This window comes from Pezoporus occidentalis, unplaced genomic scaffold (assembly GCF_034315485.1).
Source record: "Pezoporus occidentalis ecotype Australia unplaced genomic scaffold, CSIRO_AGI_Poc_V1 ctg346, whole genome shotgun sequence".
Taxonomy (NCBI): Eukaryota; Metazoa; Chordata; class Aves; order Psittaciformes; family Psittacidae; genus Pezoporus; species Pezoporus occidentalis.
This window is the reverse complement of record NW_026915440.1, coordinates 53486-78804: the sequence shown is the minus strand read 5'-3', so window position 1 is coordinate 78804 and position 25319 is coordinate 53486. Positions and strand designations below refer to the sequence as shown.

Sequence of the window (25319 nt, the reverse complement as noted above, 5' to 3'; positions counted from 1 at the left end):
CTGTTTTTCAGGTGAATCCTAGTTTACTTGGTCCTTCTGTATATGAAAGCTCTTCACAATACCATTTGTTTCTCCCTATTTTTTGTCAAACCTGTTTGTGGTGAGTGAAGCAGGGTTGCCTATAGCTTCCAAGATAAAGGTAAATGGATTTATACAGGCGAGAGATGTACTCTTATTTACTTTCACACTGAAAATCTGAAATGTTCAGATACTGGAAGGCTGCTATGAGATCTCCACGCAGCCTTCTCTTCTCCAGGCTGAACAGCCCCAACTTGCTCAGCCTATCTCCATACAGCAGGTGCTCCAGTCCCCTGATCATCCTCGTGGCCCTCCTCTGGACCTGTTCCAAGAGTTCCATGTCCTTTTTATGTTGAGGACACCAGAACTGCACACAATACTCCAGGTGAGGTCTCACAAGAGCAGAGTAGAGGGGCAGGATCACCTCCCTTGACCTGCTGGTCACGCTCCTTTTGATGCAGCCCAGGATACGGTTGGCTTTCTGGGCTGTGAGCGCACACTGAAGCCAGCTCATGTTCATTTTCTCATTGACCAACACCCCCAAGTCCTTCTCTGCAGGGCTGCTCTGATTCTCTTCTCTGCCCAACCTGTAGCTGTGCCTGGGATTGCTACAACCTAGGTGTAGGACCTTGCACTTGTCATCATTAAACTTCGTAAGGTTGGCATCAGCCCACCTCACAAGCGTATTGAGGTCCCTCTGGATGGCATTCCTTCCCTCCAGTGTTATCAGCTGAACCACACAGCTTGGTGTCATTGGCAAGCTTACTGAGGGCACACTCAATCCCACCGCCCATGTCACTGACAAAGATGTTGAACAAGACTGGTCCCAGCGCCAATCCCTGAGGGACACCACTCGTTCGTTACTGGTCTCCCACTGGACATTAAGCCATTGACCGCAACTCTTTGAGTGAGGCCATCCAGCCAGTTCTTTATCCACCGAGTGGTCCACCTATCAAATTGATGTCTCTCCTATTTAGAGACAAGGATGTCGTGTGGGACAGTGTCCAACGCTTTGCACAATTCCAGGTAGATGACATCAACTGCTCTACCCCTGTCCATCAGTTCCGTAGCCCCATCATAGAAGGCCGCCAAATTGGTCAGGCAGGATTTGCCCTTAGTGAAGCCATGCTGGCTGTCACCAAGCACCTTGTTGTTTTTCATGTGCCTTAGCATGCGTTCCAGGAGAATCTGCTCCAAGATTTTGCCAGGCACAGAGGTGAGACTGACTGGTCTGTAATTCCCTGGGTCATCCATTTTCCCCTTCTTGAAAATGGGGCTTATATTTCCCTTTTTCCAGTTGTTGGGAACTTCACCTGACTGCCGTGATTTTTCAAATGTGATGGGCAGTGGCTTAGCAACTTCATTTGCCAGCTCCTTCAGGACCCACAGATGGATTTCATCAGGTCCCATGGACTTGTGTATGTTCAGGTTCTTAAGATGATCTTGAACCAGATCCTCTCCTACAGTGGGCCCAAGGTCTTCATTCTCACAGTCCCTGCATCTGCCTTCCAAGACTTGGGTGGTGTGGTCAGAGCACTTGCCAGTGAAGACTGAGGCAAAGAAGTCATTAAGAACCTCAGCCTTCTCCAAACCCAGGGTAGCCAGTTCTGCTGATAGCTTCCGGAGATGGCCCACGTTGGCCCTAGTTTTCTTTTATTTCCAGTGTAATTACAGAATCCCTTCCTGTTATCTTTCACATCTCTAGCCAAGTTTAATTCTAACTGGGCCTTACCTTTCCTGACCTGGTCCCCAGCTTCCCAGACAACATCCCTGTATTCTTCCCAGGCCTCCTGTCCTTGCTTCCACCTTTTGTAAGCCTCTTTTTTCAATTGAATTTTCCTCAGGAGCTCCTTATCCATCCAAGGAGGTCTCCTGGCCCTCCTGCTGCACTTCCTTCTGGTTGGGACGCAACACTCCTGAGCTTGTAGCAGGTGATCCTTGAATATCATCCAACAGACTTGGGCCACCCTGCCCTCTAGGGCTATATCCTATGGAACCTTACTAAGCAGGTTCCTGAAGAGGCCAGAGTCTGCTCTTTTGAAGTCCAGGGCAGTGAGCTTGCCTCATGCTCTTCTCACTGTCCAGAGGATCTCAAATTCAGCCATCTCATGATCGCTGCAACCAAGGCTGCCCTGGAGCATTACATTTCCAACCAGTCCTTCCCTGTTGATGAGCACAAGGTCAAGCATGGTTCCTCTCCTTGTTTTCTCCTCTATTACTTGAAGAAGGAAGTCCACACAATCAAGGAGCCTCCTGGATTGCTCGTGCTGGGCTGTACTGTCCCTCCAACAGATATCAGAGTAGTTGAAGTCCTGCATGAGAACAAGGGCCTGCAAGTGTGTGGCTGTTCCTATCTGTCTATAGAGTGCCTTATCCACCGAGTCCTCTTGATCAGGCAGTCTGTAACAGATCCCCACAGTAATGTCTCCCATCACTGTTCTCCCTTTAACCCTGACCCACAAACTCTCTTGAGTGCTCACCTGTCCCCAGACAGAGTTCCATACTCTCCATCCTATCCCTAACATAAATAGCAGCTCCCCCTCCCCGCCTGCTGGGCCTGTCTTTTCTAAAGAGCCTGTAGCCTTCCATTCCAATAGTCCAGTCCTAGGTGCCATCCCACGTTTCTGTGATACGTATTATATCATACCCCTGTAGACGTGCACACATCTCTAATTCCTCTTGTTTGTTCCCCATGCTATGGGCATTTTTATAGAGGCATCTGACCTGGCCCCCTACATTGAGTGCCATGTTCTAGATACCCAAACCCCTGACTATGGCACCGCCGTTCTAACCATTTGTTAACCTGCGAATCCGCCTGGGCTTTTTAAGGTCCTCCCATTTGTCCCAAACAATCTGAGCTCCAGAGCCCCTAACCACCTCTCCCACGGCTCTGTAGTTTCTCTTTATGTTCTCTGGGCTACTGCTATCACTAGCACGCACATGGATCACTAGAAGTGAGTAATAGTCAGTGGGACTTACTAGAGCAGGGAGCCTCTCTGCAACATTCCTCATCCAAGCCTCTGGTAGGCAACACACCTCCCTTGAGACTGCGTCAGGCTGACAGGTGAGTGCCTCTGTTCCCTTCAAAGTAGAGTCCCCTACCACTACCACCCGCCAGTTTTTCCTGGCAGCACCAGTAGTGATCTTCTTTACCAGTGCATCAGCTGGTTGTTCACGGTGCAGATGTGTTTCCCTGTTAGACCCCTGCAGAACTGCAAAGCGGTTCTGGGTGGGGACAGCAGATTTAGGAGGAAGCTGCTTGCTTTTAATTGTCCTCTGCCTCCATTTTTTGTTGGTTTTTTTTTGGTTACTAGTTCTCAGCTTCCTGCGTTAACAGCCTCCTTCTTTCCTCCATGAGCTGCAGGGGACGCTTGAGGCCTCTGAACAGTTTGGGCCTGGAGTAAGCATTCCTGCTTCGTCTCAGCTTCCCTGACATCTTTCAGCCTATTGACAGCATCCCACAGCTCAGCCACCTGCTGCAGGAGGACCTCCACCAGGGAGCACCAAGTGCAGCCCTGCCCATTGCACACTCTCGCCTCAAGAGATCAGTGCAGGCACTCTCTACACTTCGAGCTCTGCACTGCAGCCTCCCCTCTCATTGGCTCTGTCTGGGTGCCTATGTTAGCCACCGCTGGGGCAGCCAGAGCAGAGCTCCCAGACCAGGCCCTGGTCATAAGGCGAGTGCTCACCATCCCGCAGTAAGGGCATGCATAAATTGCAGCAGTATGATAAACTTCAATCTGTGTAATGCTACAAATAATTGTATCCCATGATTTTCTCAGTGAACCAAGTAACTTGTCTAAGTATGCTTAGACAAAGTCTAGTCTTCAGTTTTTGGGTTTTGTTTTGTTTTGTTTTTTTTTCACAAGACCACAGATTTTCATGATAAAGAATTACCACCTGAACAGGCTAAGTACTTAACCCGATTGGTGTCATAATGCAACTAGACCTATATTCTTTTCCACTTTATCATCTTCTTCCAGTATGACTAGACTGACTAGTCTGTCAGAAAGCAGGAACTCAAGACCTGCTAAATGCAAAACATAAACAGTGCATGTGGATGCACCTGGTATAAATTCACTGCTGCATAGAAGTATACTGTAGAACTACAGGCCTCTAAATACTTTTTGAAATACAGAGCAGTAGGCTTGCTCTTCTTGCAGTAGTTTAACAGAATTGTATGTTATTTTGTGATCCAAATTCAAACCTCTCAAATGCACACTTGTATTGGACAATTCCAAAATTTGGGCAGCCTGTGCCAAAGATGATCTGAAATTCTTGTCCTGAACAGTGCTCTGTGCAGTCGCACTTTGATACATGTACCTGCTTTTGTGCATTTGAAAAGCCCAACTTCAGTGTGCCTGCTTCAAACACATGAACTGTAGTTTAGGGAAAGGAAAGGCAGAAACATGGGCACAAAATCCCATTGCTTTTTGATGGACACTGTTTAGACTGCCCAGGTGGTATAAAACCTCCCTGAATGCAGGAGGTCTGTATGGCTCCTCCTGGCTCTGCAGCTGCAGTGAGTAGTGCTCATGAGGCATTGTGTTGCTGGACAGGCATCTGAAGAAAGAGATGGGCAAAGGTGAAATGAAATTAAGGGTCTAGGGACATGTGCAAACAGTGGTAGCGTTCAAATTTAAATTTACTACATGTTTCCAAGATAGTAATACCATGTGTAGTGTAAACCATGTGGTTAGTAATGTGAGCCATACATTAGACAATTAATCTGCTGGATTAAATCTCTTGGAAAAGCACTGTTTTATGTCCTGTGTAAAACCGTGGGGCCAGCTTCTTAGCACGCTCAGTGCAGACATGTGCCTCAGGAGGTCTGGTTGGAAAGGGCCTCCGGAAATCCTGTAACAGGCTTCAGGTAAGAGAAGACTGGTTTGCCTCACTGGCACATGGATAAGTCTGGCACTGAGTGTTTCCAGCACAAGTGGTTCCACTGCGCTCTGGGCTGCACTGGCTAGGCACAGTGTTTGTAAAAGCAGGCCCTATTGCAGGCTTTGCAACAAAAGTGTTGCGAAGTGTTTTTGTGTTCTGCCTGTGCCAGTGATGCAAAGATGTGGTGAGAGCCTTCAACAGGGGCTGACTGCGTCAGATGCTGAGCAATGATGTGTGGTACAGAGCAGGCCTGGCAGAGAGGGAGCATTCAGGAGTTAGTTAAAGGAGACTTGGACATCATGTATTTTGGCTAAGCTAATGGGTTATGGGCCACGTGGGGCAGCAAGGCTTAAAACAACTAGAGGCCTTCTAGTAGCAAGGAAAGTGATCTGTATTTTAAAAAATTTGAGTGCAGAGAGGTTATGCCTGTGGTGGGGAAGAGAGGAAAATCTGCAGAATAGTAGGGGAAGAATGAGGGTGGATATGTGGGTAGAAATGAAAAGAGTAAAGAGCATGGGTTTAATTATGATCCAATGGGTCCTTGTGTAGTCAGAAATTTAGAATTGCTGTGTCTTCTGGTGCTGCCTGACTGTAGTAGCAATAGGATCTGGCAAAAATGGGTAAGAGGCATAAACCACATTCAGCTCAGGCTAGCAGACCTTTATTGCAGAGACTGCCAGACAGCTCAATAGGAGTATCTTGCCAGTGGTCTAAAAACTGACCAGTCATGTCCTGTATGTCATATGAAGACCCGTTAAGTTTAAAGCTGAGTATTATCCAGATAGGTAAATGATGTATTTTTTCCACTGGTGGTTGTGTAGTTGTGTGATCTTTACGTGATTCATTTAAAAAAAAATAAAATTCTGCTACGCATCTACAGGCTTACTAGTTTACTACTACAGATGTACTACTGGTTCATATCCTGACAGCACTCTTTTGTGATGGAACTGTTGTATTGGCAAACATTCTGCTGTATCTACTCTCTGTTTTGGTGGTTTGTGGTTTTTTTTTGTTGTTGGCCTTTTTTTTTTTTGTTCTGTTTTGTTTTTGGGGGGATTGTTTAGGTTTTGGGGGGTTTTTTAGTTGTTTTTTTTTTTTTCTTCCTCTGTGGCCACTGTATTTCTTGTGTTAGTTTAAATTCCTGCTTAAGCATATTTAAGTTAGAAAAGGCACTAAGCAGGCACAGTATTTCTTTCCTATTTTCAGGTTTCTCGATAATCGACTGTTTGCAACTTGTTCTGATGACACTACAATAGCACTTTGGGATTTAAGAAAGCTGAACACGAAAGTGTGTACTTTACATGGTCACACCAGCTGGGTTAAAAACATTGAGTACGATACCAATACAAGGTTACTAGTAACATCAGGATTTGATGGAAATGTGATCATCTGGGACACAAACAGGTATGTGGCTGTGTTCATGCTGTTAAGTTTCTGTTCATGTTCTTCACGTTCTATTCTGTTCATGCTGTTACGCTTCTACAAGGATAGGGTTCTTCTGTACAAAACGGAAAACCTGCTTTCTTGAATGGCGCTATACTGTGTTCATAAATACCATGATCAGTTTATAGCCCTTATCAAGAATTTGAATCTCCATTATGTGGTTATTGTACAGTAGCTAAAAAAGAGAGCTTTTCTTGCTGATGCGCCAAAATGTAGTTCTTCCTTTTTGAAAAAGCTCTGTCTTCATTGTTGTAGTAGAATGAAAATGTGATTTCTGCCATTTCATTCAAATCTAATTAAGTAGGATAAAAACAGTACTCAGAAAAGTTTTAGGATGAACACAGATGCTTAGTATATTTTTGACTCCTATGGACGTTATTAGGGACTTCAGGCAAAGCTAATTCCAGCCATTTCTTGTGCTTTTTTTTTTTGCTGTCAAGGTGCACAGAAGATGGATGTCCCCACAAGAAGTTTTTTCACACCCGTTTTCTTATGCGAATGAGGCTGACGCCAGACTGTTCCAAAATGTTGATCTCAACCTCCTCTGGTTATCTTCTGATTTTGCATGACCTTGACCTAAATAAATCTTTAGAGGTTGGCAGCTACCCAATTTTAAGAGCGAGGAGGACTACTTCATCAAGTTCAGGTGAATGCTTTTGGAAAAATGTGTGGCAGCTTCTGTGTTAGAGGTGTTTTATGGGATATTCTTAGCTATCAAAAGAAGTCAGAGGTGGAGTTGGCAGAATTCTGCCAAGGAACCCTTTGGCATGTTAGCTGCTCTGTTGTTCAAGGATCACACATCTGTGCTGTTGAGTGGTAATTTTCTGACTCAGGTGGAGTTCTAGGGTGATCTTTGGTATCAAGATTGTAGCACTACAGGACAGAGTGCCCATGGAGTTTTGTCACCTCGAGCTGGCCATCTCTAGCTTTATTTATGTTCGGTTCTTGTCCTGTAACAGAAGAAATTAATCCATGTTGAGAGAGCTGAATCTGCATGAGCTCCAGCAACTAATACTGACTGTTGTGTAGTAGTGTGGTTGCTCTTGACAGCAGACCTGGAAGAACTGCATGCTCTGAAATTTCACTGCTTGATTCCTCCTGCTTTGGGACAGTAATAGAGTAAAATAGTGACAGAAACTGCCATTTGGGGTGTCTGGATATGAAAGGAATGGCCTGGGGAAAAATTCTTAGCCCAGCTTCTAGCAGAGACAGTGCATAAGAAGGAAGGAATACAGCTTGGCTCTTACTCCCAATAGAGTCCTGTGGTGGCAGTTTGTTTGTATGAGGCACAAATAAAAAAGTACTTTTAGACTATAAACTGAGCTTTGGAAAGTATTTTCTTAACAAGATGCCTTACCATTTACTTAACACTTCTAAGGAGGGTTAAGTGGGCAACATGCATAGTATGTGGGCTGTGTTAAGCTGCTATGTTCATATGGCTGATGCTGTTTGCAGATGTAACTTCATCAGGTTCCTCTGGTCCTCGAGCTGTTGGTTCACCATGTCACCAGAATGATTCAGGTCCGCAGTCTGAGAAACACATGTCACGTTCCTCCCAGCGAGAAGGTAGGAAGAGACTTTTAAAAAGTAAAAAATCATGGACTTGGACTCATTGTGTCCAGAAGAGGCCAGAGTGTAATAGTGAAATACTGTGGGTTTGGCTCTTAAGACTTTTTTAAAAGAGTAGTGTTGCTATGACTTCTATTAAACCAATAAAATACCATTGCACACCAAATCTGGGCATCTAATTTTATTTTTTTTTCCCCAAGAAATCTGATAACAGCAACAAGTTATTTTATCTGATTATGTGATTGTTATGTAGAAAAACACAAAAAACCCCACCAAACTCAAAACCAGCAGTAGACTGATGAGGAAGGTGAAGATCAATGTCTGGATTTCATTGATACTTACAGTTGACTTCCCCTTTTAGGTGGATCACCTAGAAATAGTTTGGAGGTCTTAACACCAGAGGTTCCTGGAGAAAGAGATCGAGGCAACTGCATTACGTCACTACAGCTGCATCCAAAAGGTTGGGCTACACTTCTTCGATGCTCAAGTAATACAGATGACCAGGAGGTAAAACAAATATGTTTTGGTTTCTTGTTTTGTTGTTTGGGTTTGGTTTTTTTTTAATACATTGAGATGTATTGATCACAAAACTATATTGACATTTCCTTGTTTTGCGGGTAAATTTAATTAATACCAAGCACAAACACAGGCTGGGCAGAGGCTGTTTTGAGAGCAGCCCTGAGGAGAAGGACTTGGGGGTGTTGGTTGACAAGAAGCACCTCATGACCAGGCTTCAGTGTGCACTGGATTGCAGAAACCCCACATGTGCTGGGCTGCATCCCCAGAATGTGAGATGCAGGTCAAGGCGGGGGATTCTCCCCCTCTGCTGTGCTCTGAGGAGATTCCCCACCTACAGTCCTGCGTCCAGCTCTGGGCCCACCAACATAAGAGGGATGTGGAGCTGTTGGAACAAGTCCAGAGAAGGCACATCTCCTATGAAGACAGGATGTGAGACTTGGGTTTCTTCAGCCTAGAGAAGACTCTGGGCAGACCTTATTAACAGCCTTCCAATACATAAAGGGGACAAGAAAGCCAGAGGATTTTTTTATAAGAACAAGTAGTGATAGGACAAGGGGGAATAGTTTCAAACTGACCAAAGGGAGATTGAGATGAGATCTTAGGCAGTTCTTCCCTGTGAGGGTGGTGAGACACTCGCAGAGGTTGCCCAGAGAAGCTGTGGCTGCCCCATCCCTGGCAGCGTTCAAGGCCAGGTTGGACGGGGCTTGGAGCAGCCTGGTCTAGTGAAAGGTTTCCCTGCTTGTGGCAGGAGGTTGGAACTCGGTGAGCTTTAAGATCCCTTCCAACACAAACCATTCTATAAGTCTATGATAAAATTGCATTTGAATAAACTAGACAGTTATTTCTGCTTACAAATGTATTTAATTTTAGACCAAAATGAATTTAATTTTTTTAATGACCTCATACAACTTTTTGTCCTGCATTCAGTACTTCTGTTGCCCAGTTTTTCCACAGAATATACTTTATGGCTCTGTGAGAAGTTTTCACATAGTAGCTGTGCTGTGAAATGCATGATGTAAAAATACACACCTGCCAAAATACAGGAGATGTCAGCTTGGAAAAAACAGAGGATTGGACAGCTGTGTACTGGTGAACATGGTTTAAGTTGAACAGAGAAGCTCCTCTGAATTCAAGTGCCTTTGCAATTTTTTCTGCCTCCCAGGATGAAGTGCTCCTGCTGTGCTGATGAATGCTTTCCAAAGGCTGCTCCTGCACTGCTGTGAAAAAAAATCTCATGGCATATTTCTGCATCTGCTTAAAACTGCCACAGTGTAGGACTGAGTATGGTGAACTCCAGTGATGTTTATGTAATGTCAAAGTGCCTTGATCTCAGCTCTCACCCTAAAACTCTGCAATTTAAATATAAATTGGATATTGCTCATCTTCCTGGCAGAATCCATTTCAAGCCTTTACTTGAAGTCCTGTCATAAGACCAGCTGCAGCTCATCTGCAACTTGCAGATTTCACTTCCTAAAACACTGCTTTAAAGAAGTAATGGCAGACTTTAAGGCCTGTGATTGATTATGTTTCTCAAATTGATTGTGAAGTGTCACATCATTGCTACTGTATTGCACTGGGACCCTGTTTAAAGACAAAAAATCAGTGTCTAATGCACTCAGAAATATTGAAAAAACCCTGACTTCTCATGGACTGTATACAAAAAAAGTAAGAAACTCCAGGTTTGAGCACCTGCTCTTGAAGTTATCCAGGTTAATTCAAGTTCACTTATAAAGCCCAGGCAGAGCCTTCAGAACACATGGATTTTTCCATGTGGTTTTAGGGTTATTTCAAAAGTAGTGCTGTGACAGTTGTGCAGACCACTCTCTTTTCAAGACACAGAGGTTTCACATTTATTTGCCAAAATCACAAATAATTATTTGAATACTTTAGTTAATAGTTGATGTAAATTTGGGTTGGTTTGGTTTTGGGTTTGTTTGGGGGGGATGTGTTTTATGGGTGTTCTCTGGGGTTTTGTTTTGTTGGGTTTGTTTTCTGTGTTTTTTTTGGGCTGTTTCTGAAGAAAACCACTGTTTGTAATGGTAACCCGATACAAGTGTGTAGAGGACTGAAAGGAAACTCAGCAGATCAAACCCCTATATAACACAGAATTTTGAGAGTGCAAATATTATATTGGGTTGATTGATACTGATGATTGACCTAGTTATGGTTTCCTGTAGTCCTAGTGTCTGCCTAGTATCTAATTAATACTTAATTAGTATTGTTTCCTTTGTGTTTATTTCAGTAGAATACATGGTACAGGAATAAGAACACTTGTAAGGTGGTTGAAGTTGAATCTCTGAACCAGAGCTGGTTTTGCATTTCATTTGAGATCAGTTGCTTTGGTTATACATTAAAATTCCAAATAGTCTCTAAAGTAACAAGATGGCTATAGAGCTGTTCATAACACTCCTTCAAATCTGTTTCCCTCTTGGTTTTAAGATTTCTTTCTTTTTGAAGTTAAGGGCACAAAATGCCTATGGTCAGTTATAAATTACAGTAGGCAGAGTTCTGCTTTATTGTAGAATTCGTTTAAATGTTTACTAAATTAGAGCAGATGCCTGGCCAAAGGATTAGGCTTTGCTCATTTCAGATAAAAACTAGATTTTAAAGGATTATATCTAGCATCCATTTAACTATAAAAGCAGCTTTGATGCTAGACAGCTGTTTTGCTTAGGCAGTTCTAAGCAGTAGAGATGTCCAGGAACTGACCTGTTTTCAGTGTTTCATAGTAGATGCTTATTGAAGAGTAGACAAGCAATAGCACTGAGCGTTCCTGTTACTCAACATGCCACAGGAGGGAATGAGTATTTGCAGTGGTTTACTTTTCTTTCAATGTTCCTTTCTTTGCCTCTCCCTTTAGTGGACTTGTGTCTATGAATTCCAGGAAGGAGCTCCTGTGCGCCCTGTCTCGCCTCGCTGTTCCCTGCGATTGACTCATTGCATTGAAGAAGCCAATGTGGGCCGAGGTTACATCAAAGAACTTTGTTTCAGTCCTGATGGCCGCATGATTTCATCCCCGCATGGCTTTGGGATCCGTTTGTTGGGGTTTGATGCACATTGCAGCGAACTTGTTGACTGTTTGCCCAAAGAAGCCAGTCCCCTGAAAGAAATCCGTTCCCTCTACTCTCACAATGATGTGGTACTGACAACCAAGTTTTCTCCAACACACTGTCAGATTGCCTCGGGGTGCCTTAGCGGACGTGTTTCTCTGTATCAGCCAAAATTCTAGGCACACCTTGCATCAACGGGACCTTCAGGTGGTTGTGGGTTTTACTTCAGTTTAGTTGGAGTGTGTTCTTTCTGAAATCTCCAAAGCCAGATAAGATCATGGTTACTATGATCTCTGAACACAGTAGCAGAATGTGTTTTCAGCCCAGCACTGTATGCATTCTCATAGTGCATCCACAAATCTGCTTCCATGCACAGTATTTTCAGCCTTCCAAGCAGACCTCTGATCCTGTGCCATCAGGTCATTGTTCTGGTTTGTTTGTACCATACTACTTGTTGATAATTTCTTTCAATGCAAATTCAAGTGGGCTATTTGAAACTAATGTAGAGGGGGCAAGGGTAGCAGTTCAGCCAAAACTCAACCAGGATCCACAGGTACAACACCTCCTTGTTTCAAAGAGCTGGACTTCATCACGTAAACATCCTTGTACACATTGCTGAAACTACTATATGGTGATTATTAGATAAGGAGCTACTTTTCTGTGTAGTAACACTATTAGTTACTGTCACAAAAAGAAAAGGTTTTTCTCATTTATGTATTTGATTGTGATTGGCTAGAAATTGAATCAACTTTCTGTAATGTTTTGCTACACTTAAAGCATATGGTTTCCTGTGGTTGCATATACTGTGTTTATTACCAGAAGGAAGAGGTTCTAGATAGAGATGTAGCTGCATTTGTTTTCTCCAGGGAATTTGGTAGGAAAAGACTGGGGCAATGAAGCAGGATTTGAATGGGTGAAGACCCTGCCCTCTATTCACTGCAGACAAACTGGATGTTTTGTATAGTGGGGGTGTTCTTGGTTGGCCTCTTTTAGGCATATGTGACTCCTCAACCTCTAGGGTTACTGTTGTAAGGAGCCTTCTGCATCAGTAACATAAACTTTCATACTGCTTTTAAAACTTAACACTGCAGAATTTTCTGCTGATGTTAAGGCTGTTTCCCAGCTGACTGTTCTTCCACATCTTGCCTGCACCATTGCTGTGAGAGGAATTAATCTAGGATATATTTCATAGTATCACCAGGTAGACTTTTTTCACATGTACTGTTTTGGAATGGATTAAAAGCATGCCTGTCTACAGTAAGATCTATTTGGATTTAACTGGGCTTTTCATACGATGTGAAAAACATTAATGTTTACCATTAAATCACATACAAAGTATGAATGCTAAGTTTTAGCCCTTGAGTTAATATAGCTAACCTTGTAAGTAGTTATTTCAGTCTTGTACATCCAAATCGGTTTATAATATTCTCACTGCTTGTATTTTCCAAAATGTGGGTTGTTTTTTTTTTTTTGGTGGGATTTTTAGTTCTTACTTTTGTGCATGTGTGTGGTTTGGTTTTGTGTTGGGGATTTTTTTGTGTGTATTTCACTAAGGTTTTGCTGCTGCTCAATTCAGCAGGAAACCTTAGTGAGGTTATCTAAAAGAGACTGTTCTCTAAAAGAGACTGTCATATTTTGGTGTTCAGATTTCACTATCTCTGACTCAACAGAGCATGCTTTTTTACAAAGCCTTCTATGAAACACATGTCTAGGGAAAAAGAAGACATTGTAAAGGTGAGATAGCTGAAAATACATAAGCCTGATGATCCTTTCACAGTTCTGAATTTGTGTAGGTAGCAAATACTACTGCAATATACACGGGGTGTTGGTGGAGCACTCATTGAAACTTCAGGTTCTTATGCATTATGAGAAAAAGAATTTAAATTTCATCTTTTGGAGAAATTGTTTTGTATTAAAAAGCCTTCAATATTGCACATTTGGTAATCTGAGGAATCAATTACTCCTGCATTAGGTTTTCAGCATGTTTATCATGTCTAGCAGTCTTTCTGCATCTGACTGATGCACTGTCAGCACAGCTGACAGATTTATCGTTTATTGTTTGGTAAAAATCCTAACTTTTCTGTTCTCATGAGTTTTAGCAGGATGATTTGGTGACAGGATCTCAGTAAAGCATTATCCCAGCTGAAGGAGGAAGAATAGTTTTTAAAGTAAATATACTCAGTTAACTTAAAATGCAAATGAATGCCCATAGTCTTCCCAGCAACTTGTAAGTTGAAATGTTACAGAGCCTATCTTCTGAGCAGTTTTGCTGCTGAAACTACTGTCTTGAACTCAAAAGTAGATCAAGGAAATAATAAATAGAGATGTCCCATTTTCTGTAACAGTGACTCTGAAGTTCAAGCACTTGCACCTTTTGAATACTTTTGGTACTCTGTGCAAGGAATACAATTCACTCTAAGTTAATTGCCCAAGCCATGAAATAACTAAATAAAATATGCAAGTGTATCTGAGACCAGTTATAAATACATCACTGGAGCCCAGCTCCTTTTGCATGCATGTAACAGCCTGTGATCCGAAACTACGTATGGGGCAACTTGGATCTGCTGATTTGTTAGAGTTCAGGGGGACTTCTATCATCTGTGACTTAAAAGCAGTGGAAGTGAAGTGTGCACCAAACTTGAGACTGTTTGTGGAACACAAGTTTGTTATGCAAAGGAGGAGCTAAGCTGTTTGCAGGGGGACCCATACCAAACAAAACTCACGAAACTGCTAACTGTGTGGCAAAACTTCTGCATACAGTGTTCTTGGGATTAGACCAGTGGAAGTGCTAAGTTACATGTGCCTGAAGTATTTTGAAACAGAATGCATTGTGACTGTATGAACACTTGCATTTCTCTGCACTCCCCTCCATTAGAATTTGTTGCCTGTTAGTAATAAACAGTTTCTACCCGTATCCCTCCAGTGGACTATGATGACTTTTCCCTAAGCACTCGCTTCTAGGCTGCTGTTTTCTCACCTCACTCTTTTACTAAACACCATTGAAGGGACTACAGGGAGCTGAAGATATCTTACTGTTCTCATAGGCTTGAACTGTGTTCATTTTGGAGGTAAAGCAGCACACAGGAAATCAAAGTAGTTCTTGGGTCTGTTTGTTTTCGTGGCTGGTTTTGGTTTTTCCTCTCAGAAATTCCTTGAACTGGTAGACTGCTTATGACTTTAATTCTATGCCTGTTAATATGCATTGAGTGTTACTTTTTAAATTCTACCTCATGATCCACTGTTTTTTTACAAGAGTATTGTGCTGAAACATTGGATACTAACTTTTCTGTATAAAGAAATTTTACTCCCAGGTGACACATCATCACAGCATTGTGGCTTGACCAGCCTTGCCCAGCTCTGGAAACCAGAGCTGCTGAGCAGGAGTGTAGGATTGATGCTAAAAGTTGACATTGATCTGATTAAGGGGTTTGATGGTAACACTGATGTTTTTGTAACATGTCCAGCAGATGCATATTAAGATTAATTCTGTCCATGTATGCTGTAGAAATGTTACTTAGTTCTTCTGATTATATTGGTAACAAGTTGAATTAGAATAAGTAAGTAATATTAGGTTTTGATAATTTGATTATTCCCTTTCAACACAACTTGGAAATTTTCAATGAAAGTTAATCTTCTTTACCTGTGAAGTTCAAGCAACACATATTGAAACACTGTTCAGTAGTTCCTAACTGATACGCTTTGCAGTTGCAGGCTTATCGTAACTGATGCCTTTCTACTGTCTTGGTGGAAAGAGTAATTTTCAGTTATTTCTGAATAGTATTACCTTATTGAATTAATGAAGTAATTTGCTGATGAGCTTTGGATTATTTCTAGATAGTAAAAAGAAAAAAAGGTTTATCTTGCTGTTGTGTTTCAAAAGATGAATTCTTAAACTTCCATAAATATATAAACCTGAAATAAATACAAAGAAATGTTTCAAATGGTGAAAGACTGCACAGACTGCACTAACAGCAAAGTAAGCTATTGACTTATATAAGAGGTCTCTTTAAAGTGTTTACTTTTGACCAATCAAGTGTTTATCATTTGACAGATTTTACAGTATTTATACTGAATAAGAGATCTCAATTTGATTGTAAAGCATGTAGTATGTTTAAATGGATGGTTTCATATTCGTTAACTTCTGTAGTAAAAGAATTCCTCCATTCACAGCAGGGCTCATCGGCAAAAGCAGATAAACTGTGTAATTAATATCTCTACAGGAATGTCAACGTATAGCAGCAATGACAGGAACCAAATCAGTGTCTGAAGATGGTAATCTTCCGTAATAGTCCAGTGACTGTATGTTGTGGGAGAAAATGTGCATTTTCTGAGTATTCCATTAGAGTTCAGTCTGTAAATCACTACAGCACTGTTGGACATTTGTGGGTAGGGTGAGAAACTATTAACGGGACTGTACAATGACATTTGTGTATATGTACTTTATCCATATGAGGTAATTTCATTTCAGTATGTATGCAGCCATGGGGCATGGGCCCACTTGTCAAACATGGGTAGTTCAGGGAAAAATGTAACCTCCAAACTGAACTATTGGGGATAGAAAGAAAAGCACAGTGATATAGACAGACACACACACATTTGTTTGCACTCTTGGAAGTCTTGGTAAGAACAGTTTGATTGCCTAGTACCAGAATTAGAATGTATGCATCAGGTTCTTCCGGGGTTTTGGGTGATGGTGTGGTTGATTTTCGTGGGTTTTTTTTTGTGTGGTGGTGGTGATTTGGTTTTGGTTTTTAATTTGGGTAACTGATGTGGACATGGTCCTGATAGCATAAAATACGGGTTTGTTGCTTTATGAAATATGAACTCTTAGAAAAAGGAAATACTCTTGCCAAATGAAAGCTTTTTAAAAATCTAGTTTACAAGATTCTAAAAAGTTGGAGTAAAAGAAAAAAGTCAACAGCCTGCAGGAAAAAGAAACTTCTCATTTCCTGATCTTAGTCAAAGGTGCATTTTTCTAAAGCACTAAGTAACTTCAGTTAAGGTTTTTATTACAAGAATAAATTGTGCATGTAGAATATTTTGAAACATCTGAGATTTCATAGTGAAAATTGTAGCCTTTTAATATAGTATAGGAAGTACCAGACCTGCTCTTAAAATATTGTACTTAGTCATACAGTAACTTACTATTTGTGGACAGTTTCTCTTGCTTGCATAATAAATATTTAATAATTCAGTGAATTAAAATCTATTTTAATGTATTTATCTCACACTGAGCTGTGTTTTGTAGTGCTCACTGGTTCTTGCCTACTCCCTACAACTAAGACTTAAAAAACAGTGCTTACAGCAAAACAACTTCTGTACGCGGGTCTCTTCCCCTCCACCGCTTTGCTACTGTCCTTACTGTCGAGCATGCTTGTAAGAAGAAACAGTTCACTCATGAAGCCCAGAAAGCAGAACACATACTGGGGCTAGTATGATAATTACAAACTAAGTACAAGTAACTAAGTACAACCATTCTGTTGCCCAAGACAGTACCTGTGGAGTAGAGAGCGCCTTTCCAATCCTTGAAGACAGCATTGTTGTTCTTTGTAAAACTCTGCATTCGCTTGGTGAACAGGCAACTATCTGTCCATGGAGAACAGCCTAAGACTGAAAATACCTGTTTGCTTTGCCGTGGGTAGCTGTATCTGAGGCAGAGGTTCGTGGGCTGGCTGGCTGTAAGGAGAGTGACACACTGCCCTCTTCCACTTGCAAAGGTTTGGGCTCCAGTAAAGCCACTCGCCATTAGGCACAACAAAAACATCTGCACAAAAACTTAATTCTACCTCACCACCTGAAGAACTGATAAATGTCACAGTGTCATGCAGGACTGATGGGGCACGTGAGGCACTGGGTGCTGAAGGTACATTGTACACATCGTTGTCTGCTGTTTTCTGTAAATGAGGCCTTCAACACACATAGGAGCAATGTGACGTGGGTTTAAATCAGAAGGTGGATCTGAGCTTGGGCAGAGGAATACAAACTAAGCACCTGAGGAAATGAGCACGCTTTGCTGTCCTGTCTTTACTATAATGGTGGTTAATTCTAAGCTGATGGTGCAGTTCTCAAACTTGGTGGGTTACAGACCCAGCTGTAGCACTTCTCCATCAAGCTTTGCTGAAAATAAGCTAAGAAGAATCAAAATCTGACTCTAGACCTCTTACCCGTACAACAATCCTGTTTGATGAAGATCACCAGAGCAGGCAGTGATTGATAAACAGTCTGTACCCTGCCTAAAATGAATACACTGTATCTAGTTTACCTATCCTGATGCTGCAAAAATGCTGTTTGGGCTTGCCAGTGCTTGTGGCTTTCTCTCACCCCCTCATCACACACTGCATAATAAATGAGGAGAAAGCTATCTCTCTAGTTGTTAAGAGGTGGTATTGGATTTTTTCTATGACCAAAATCTAACTGAACTGTCACAGCCTGACTGGTATGTGATGTTTAGGTCTTATAGCTGTTAACTGGAGCCTCTTGCCTTTTCCAGCCAGTCATTTCAGAGGTGCTAAAAGCTGTTGCCTTCATATTAGTTTACTTTCCCATGCAAAAGATTTCCCCATACCCCACTTCTGTAAACAGCTAAGAACTGGCTAAACTTAATTAACTGATTTGCATAAAATATTGTATAGGTGGTCTTGGAATAGAAATATGCCTGAAAACCCACAGAGCAGTATTTTGCAGTATTACCCTCCTTTGCTCAAAGCACTTATTACCCGAAGACTAGCTCTATTATTCTCTCTCTAATCCAGTTATTATTGTTGTGGAATTCCCCTTCCCAATTCCCTTTCCCTTCTTTAGCTGGAAATTATTGTTGTAGTCCACCAAGAAAAGCAACCACAGCATCAGCAATCAGTTCTAAAATTCTCCTTTAGAGGCTGATCAAAACATGAGCGATGTTTTCAGAGAAGGCAGCAAACGAGGCCCCTCTAGCTGTTCAGGCAATGTACTGGGTTAATAGCAACACAGTGATGAGACATGGCAGCAAAACATTAAGGATCCCACTCCTGTGCTGTCCCATAGCAAAGGAACATAAATACTAGAACAGTTGAAGCACTGCAGCTCCTTCTCTGCTCTCTTGAAGACCAATTACACATCCTGTCTTGTAAACTGTAACTTTTGTAAGCAGTAACTTGTGTGCCAAAACTCACTGGATCCCTCTCTTCACTGATTTTGAGTATCTGTCCCCTCACGCATAAAACATCTGTATCTTAAGCATACAGTTCCTTTAAGTGTGCTGTAATACTGTCAGTGGCTATAAAAGTGATACTTGAACTCTGTTCCATCATGACAGATTTGCACTGCACTCAATCTAACCATGCAACATAAGCAGTTACAGCAACAAATCAGGACCACTTTCCTTTTGCTGCCAATCACCAATTAGGGGCAGGCTTATGTTAATATTTTACTCTAAACACTTCAGATTTCTCTTAGAAATATCAGAGAGGTATGTATCATTTATCACAGAGAAACAGGATGAAATTTTTTTATTCCACTGAGGAATGATTACAAAAAACCAGTACACAGATTCTGCCAGTAACAAACATTCAGTAAACATTTTATTTAAATACAGATGATCAAAACATTCAGATACAGGATGCTCACTTGTGCCTGGGCATTTCTGACTGTCAAGCTAGGGACTATATTACAACACACTGATTAGAATCAATGCTTTGGGACAGTTTAGCAAGTGGAAAACTCAAATTTTAAAAAGTAATAGCCATTCAAAACTTACGAAAAGACCAATTCAGACCAGTTTTTGAAAGCTTTCCTGCCCCCTATCATTCAAAATATTTTTTTACATATAAAGTTTCATAAAGTCCCCCAGGAAAATCAAATGCTTTTTGTTAAGACCTTCATCTGTTTTATGGTCATGCTTGCTTTTCTGTCCCTTTCTCTTAAGGCCTCAAGTCTTATCTCTCAACTCCCAAGTCTGTAAGACACATAATTCTTCCTATTTCTGTAAGTCTTTTTCAGTAGTCACCTATAGAAGACTTAAACACATCTCCAAACACTGTATCTTTCCTAAATAGTTGCTTCTAAAGTAATCTTTGGCTGTTATCTCTGCTACACTTAAAGGCCTCCACTGAAGTCAGTAATACCCAGAAACCTCATCTTGTCAATGCTGCTATACAATTCTGCCTTACAGAACCATCAAGAGTTACATATCAAGTAGACAGAACACCAAGCTTCAGGTTAAAGTACCTTCTTGTGATCCATTATTCCACAGCTCAAACGAAACAAAAGTTTGCAATTGACAAGATAACTCAGTACAAAGAGCTGTGTTTGTGAACTACTTTCTCTGCTGCAGGAAGCCAACTCATTTCATAAGCATTACAGAAAGGGCCATCTTCTTTCTAGCCCCATAGCTGCAAGTAACAGAAAAAGCAGCAATAAAAAAAAAATCCCCCAAAACCAAAACCAACCAACCAACCACAAAAAGCAGAACAAACTCCATGTTTAGAAGTTGAAGATTTTTTTAACAAGGAAGGACACTTTAAAGCTTTAGTAGATTTGCCATTTCATTCCTTCCACTTTTCCCTTTTCACATGAAGGCACACATGTACATATACACAGATTCCACTCTGGAGTCAGTTTACACTGAAATTAAAACATTTGGTAACCACTGCTGAATGAAATACTCATCTGAAAGCCAAGCATCAAAACAGCTGGCAAAAAGCAGTTTACATAGGCTTAGTTTAAGTTTGAAGTTCTAAACTTCAGTTATCCCCATCTGGATCTGTCCTTTTAGCTTTAAACAGTAGGAAGTACTTAGGACTCTAAAACATTATGAAATACAGTTTGTAAATTGAGGTTTTGATGTTTATCAGGCAAAAGAATCATTTTCAGCAGCCGATCCTTGATTTTTATGATCTACAGTGTGGGCAATGGATCAAATGTGGACATTCTATCAAAGTGTTACAAAATTTTGGGAATGATACAGAATAAGCTGCTGGACTAATAAAAGTATTTTTAAATTTCCTTTGTTTTAAATCTTTTATTTGTCTAGTAGCTCCATTATGGGAAAACTCACCTGCCAGCAAATAAATCATTTTAAAAGTTCACCTTAGTTGCACCAAGGTTTAGAATCATCACCATTCACTCCATAAATATTGAAGGCCAAGACTAATTGACCTTTCATCCTACACAGGCACTGTTTCCTGGGATTAAGTGACATTGTATGTCCCAACAAACACATAAACAGAAGAGCCGAAGGAAGATAGTGGTTTTCATGACAGCTTTAGCAAGAATTCATAGGTTGCATTGATTATGCCCCAGGACAGGAGAGAACGATGGTAATTCAGATGGGCTCCTCGGAAAAGGTGGATGAGTTTTCTATCTCGTTCCAGCCAGATCTTCACAAAAACTTTTGAGAAGGACTGAAATTCACCACCAATCTGAGCTTGCATGCGAGTTTTTACAACATTCACTGGGAAAAACAAGAATCCAAGCATGGCACCCAACAGCCCTCCGCAGATAAAGTCATTGACCAAATGAGTGCTGTAAGAAGTTGCTTCAGGCAAACACTGTTTAATAGGTCCCCGTAGGCCAAAGAAAAGTACATTACTGGGTCCATTTCGGAGCAGAATAGGCACCAGTCCCCGATAATACTCTCTCACCCCATAGACTTTCAGTACCTTGAAAGCCTGGTAAGTGTTTGTAAATTTATCGTGGTGTTTGTAGTCCTGAAGCAAAGTCTGAACTCGCTCAAAAGGTGTAAGAACAGCTTCTGTGGTCCCTGCAAGCACTGCTGCCATGCTGCAAGTGACTAGTTCAGGAGCATTCGTGTGGCTATGGAGCAGGGATGAGACATCTTCATACAAGCCAAACATTAAAGCCAGTGTTGTTGTTTTCTGCATTAAGGGAGGAAGGATACCACGATAGAGATTTCGAATCCCGTCCTTCTGCAGCTGATGTACTGCATCCTTTGTTTTCAAACCATACAACTGCTGTCGAAAGAGGACCTTCTGGATGGGAAAAGTGATTGCTATATTTGTGAAGGCTGCACAGCAGCCACAAAGATAATGTTTTCCAGAGGTAGCCGTTACATCAGTGCTTAGATACTCCTTTGCCTTCTTTGGGGCAGAACCTTCTGAATCCATCATACTGTTTTTCTTGCTATAGTTCATCTCAATTCTCCTTACCTACATCAAAAAATGAAAAGAAAGAACAGGAGCAGAGCTGTAGGTGACCCTGCAGCTTTTTTTTTCCACACTAGCTGATCATTCCAACAGCACCTCATATCTTACACCTGAGGAAAGCTCATAAAATATGAAGGAGAAAAGTGACAAATACCAGATATGACAGATGTTGTACTGTTTTCTACTCAAGTCTCACAGACCGGAAAAAGTGGCAGTTTTTCCTTTCTATACATTTTCAAATTGAAATAGAAGGAAACTGGGAAGAAAACTGAGATAGGAACTTCACAAGTGCTACATCACAGCTAACAAGAGGAAGCTTATACACTGGACTTCCCCATTCACTGTGCCAAATAATTCAGTGAAAGGCCTACTGTCACGCAAATGAAATATACATCACCAGGATGGTGGTGATGGGGACAAAAGAGAGCCTAAGAATAAATAAACAAATAAATAAAATACATGCTGTAGTATTACAAATTCTGGTTTTCCACTCTGCCTTTCTCTGTGGCAGAAAATATCAGGTAATTTAAATAACAATTTGTTAGTTGTGGTTTAACCCAGCCAGCAATTAAACATCACATGCTCATTCTCCCCCGTCCGAGAATCAGGGAAGTAAAAATGAGCTAAAAAGTTTAATAATTAAAAAGATTTTAGAAGTATCTTTTAAGGGGCACCTCTCCACCCCCCCCCCCCCAAAAAAAAAAAAAAAATCGAAAAACCCAACAGAGAGAGAGAGGAGCCAGCCTCTGAGCAGCATCCCAGCTCCAACCTCCCTCCCCCAGATTTATTGCCGAGCATGACATTGTATGGTATGGAACACCCCCTTGGTCAATGAGGGTCAGCTGTTTTACTTTGTATCCACTCCAAAGTCTTGTGCACCCTGAGACTGCTTGCTGGCAAGGCAGCATGAGGAACAAAAGAGCTCTTGACTCCGTGCAATCACTGCTCAGCAACAGCTAAAACATCCTGGTGCTACCAACATTATTTTCATCACAAATCCACAATACAACCCTGTATCAGCTACTGTGAAGAAAATTAACTCTATTCCAAATCTAATACACAACCGTAATCACAGCTTTAAACAACAAGAAAAATTCTAGGTTTTGAAAATTTCTGAGCATTCCAGTTAATTAATTTGCAGCCTTATCCACAGAGAAAGATTGCTTCCTGAACCCACACTTTGTTTTCATGTTCTGTCAAGAAGTTTAGGACCTTGAGCTTGGCTCAATCTGAGGTTCTGAAGGACACAAAACCAGAGACAGTTCTATCAAATAAAGCTGAGAAGCACTAAAATAATCATTACCAGGCAACACCTGTTCATCACTTAAAATGGGATTACTTGTTCGACAATTATAAAAATCTGTTTTTGCAGCTGATTCGAATACTAACTTTCATTACAGAACAATTTGAGCTACGTTGGTAACAATCAAGTGAGGCAGGTGCTGGCTTGCAAACTTCAGATACTACCTGCCAGCAACCGGCATGAGAGTCCCATGATTTCAAAATGGTATTTGAAGCTAATACTTGTAACTGCCACGGGGACCTGATTCTCAAGGTGCAGCCACTACAGGCCTGTTATGTGAAGGATGTGTTGCAGAAGCTATCCAGAAACAAGCTGGATTGCTCAAAGCAACCTGACAGATTATTCTGACCAAGTACACAATTTCTTCCTAAAACAAAACACATATTTACCTTGACTGGATTCTCCCCTACACTTACACACTATTTAATCCTTTAAGGTCTAGCAAGTGAAAATGCCACTTTAATATTTTACAAAGATGAAGTGTTTCTGTCAATGTAAGAAGGAACATAAGAGACAAGAATTTGTATTATATGGCTTATACATCACTATATATGCGGTGGTTTACAGTATTATTCAGATTACTGTAATTCTACTTGTATATACTAAAAAGCCACATTTGAAAATATGCTAGCCTTAGGGGATAGTGGGTCATGTTAACTAACAGTGTGGAACAGTCTCATCACAGACAATAACAACACAATTCAGAAGGTCTTTGACAACTAGTCTTTTATATGGGTGACAGCTGACTGAGGCAAAAACCAACAAAACAACAAAGACAAAACAAAACTAAGAGAGAGAGACAGTTTCAGAAGCTACATGCTCCTTTTGGTGTAAGTACTGGATGTGTGCAGTAAGGAGTTGTTTAGGACTGCAGGATCCTCGTCACACTTTTGAGTTGGGACTTGCAAGAGCCAAGCACAGCAAGTCCTCCCAGAAGTGTTTATGACAGAACCCTTGTTTTCAGGCACACTTTGTATGGCCTGTACCATCTACAAGTATATCAACACAGCAGCCATTTTATTACAATTTAACATTAAAAAAACCCACTTCTCAAATAAAAAGAAAGTTGTGAATTAACAAAATTGCCTATATAGGTGAACACCTGAAGCTGCTGCAACATCCCATTTATACATAGAAGTTCCCCTCAATGCAGCACCCAAATTCAGAGTACTCAGAGCAAGGGAGCACATGCAATTCTTTTTGACATCAGGTTCCTTAATCCAAGGTCTGTACATCATATGGTACATATACTTAGTCTCAACCCATTTACCTGCTTAAATCGCCATGGCCTTCAAAATGATGGCAGGTGACCCACTAGGTCTGAAAAAAACAAGGGAAAAATAAAGAAAAAGGGATTTGGTATCTGGTATTGCATTATGTCTTTGTATTTCCAATTCCTGCAGGAGACTGCAGTGTTTCCTGTCATCCTGACTGCCATGGAACGAATATGCTGCCTAGGAACTCCTCCTGGCCAAGTCACTGTTTAAGATTACCCTGAACACTTGCTCGATCAGTAAACCAAGGTAGCTCTGCAAACTCACACGCCATCGTGAGAAATGTTCACCCTAAAATACTAACCAAACCCTGAAGGTATGCAGTCAGCATAGAAGGCTGATGGATTCGTCCACTAGTTTCTCCAGCCGATCACCTACTGCGATGTCAAACCCCAGATTACTACCTCCGGCTCAGCGGCCCGCCAGCAGCACCGAGCCCCTCCCCAGCCACGCTTCCAAACTCACTGCATTACTGGCGTGGGACTTCCGCGGAGCCACTGTGCCAGGCCAAAACTCGCCGGGCTGACGCCGCTGAAGAGCCCTCAATGCTCTCGACGACGCTGGCAGGGCCGTCCGGCCTCGGCGCCGGTGTACCGGGGACGTCTGGTTGCGATCGCAGCCGCTCCGGGACACGGCGCCAGGGGACCTAAAAGCAAGAAGCCAAGCACAAGTCAGTACCGCAGCAGCGGAGCAAGTGGGGAGGCCACGAGAGAAAACGCCCGGCCGTCCGTTTGAGTGGCCAGCAGCTCGGCGCTCTCCCGGGCTGGGGGCTGAGGCGTGGCCCCGTTCCCTAAGGCTCTGGGCCCCGAGAGGGAGCTCAAGGTCAGGCCCGCGGCGTGGCGGAGTGGGGGGCGGCGGCTGCAGCCCGCTCCCAACGGAACCACGCTCTCTCGCCCGCCCCCGACACAACGCGCTTGCGCGACCCCCGTGCCGCGCCGAAACGATCCGTTTCGGAGCGCCGGTGGCGGGGCACACCTCAGGACGTACCTGCGGCCGTTGCCATGGCGGCAGCAGAGGGGCGGGAGGGGACCGGAGTCTTTGCCGGCGGGCTGAGCCCCCAGCCGCCGCCCCTCGTGCGCGCGCTTGTAACGCAGCCGCACTGCCCGATGCAAGG

General features: G+C 42.2%; 2 protein-coding genes across 9 annotated transcripts in view; one reads left to right on the top strand and one right to left on the bottom strand.

Annotated features, from left to right (window-relative positions):
* The window catches only part of DCAF10 (DDB1 and CUL4 associated factor 10), a 17973-nt gene extending 5149 nt beyond the window's left edge, over positions 1 to 12824 (top strand). Inside the window, exons 3-7 of the mRNA XM_062630034.1 lie at positions 6112 to 6309; positions 6789 to 6994; positions 7804 to 7914; positions 8279 to 8424; positions 11297 to 12824. Coding sequence (XP_062486018.1) covers positions 6112 to 6309; positions 6789 to 6994; positions 7804 to 7914; positions 8279 to 8424; positions 11297 to 11665 — 1030 coding nt within the window. The 3' untranslated portion in view covers positions 11666 to 12824. The remainder of the gene's footprint in view (positions 1 to 6111; positions 6310 to 6788; positions 6995 to 7803; positions 7915 to 8278; positions 8425 to 11296) is intronic.
* The window catches only part of SLC25A51 (solute carrier family 25 member 51), a 26984-nt gene extending 1665 nt beyond the window's left edge, over positions 1 to 25319 (bottom strand). Inside the window, exons 1-3 of one of the 8 annotated variants that reach the window (XR_009966898.1) lie at positions 24510 to 25138; positions 20622 to 21631; positions 19015 to 19855 (exon numbers count right to left, since the gene is read on the bottom strand). Coding sequence is in view for 6 of the 8 variants with exons in the window: in XM_062630036.1 (XP_062486020.1) it covers positions 20717 to 21631; positions 24510 to 24536 (942 nt within the window). In the remaining 2 variants the exon portion in view is untranslated. Of the gene's footprint in view, positions 1 to 19014; positions 21632 to 24201; positions 24252 to 24509; positions 25139 to 25192 lie in introns of those variants that run through there. The other 7 variants (XM_062630036.1, XM_062630040.1, XM_062630037.1 and 4 more) reach the window with 7 other exon arrangements.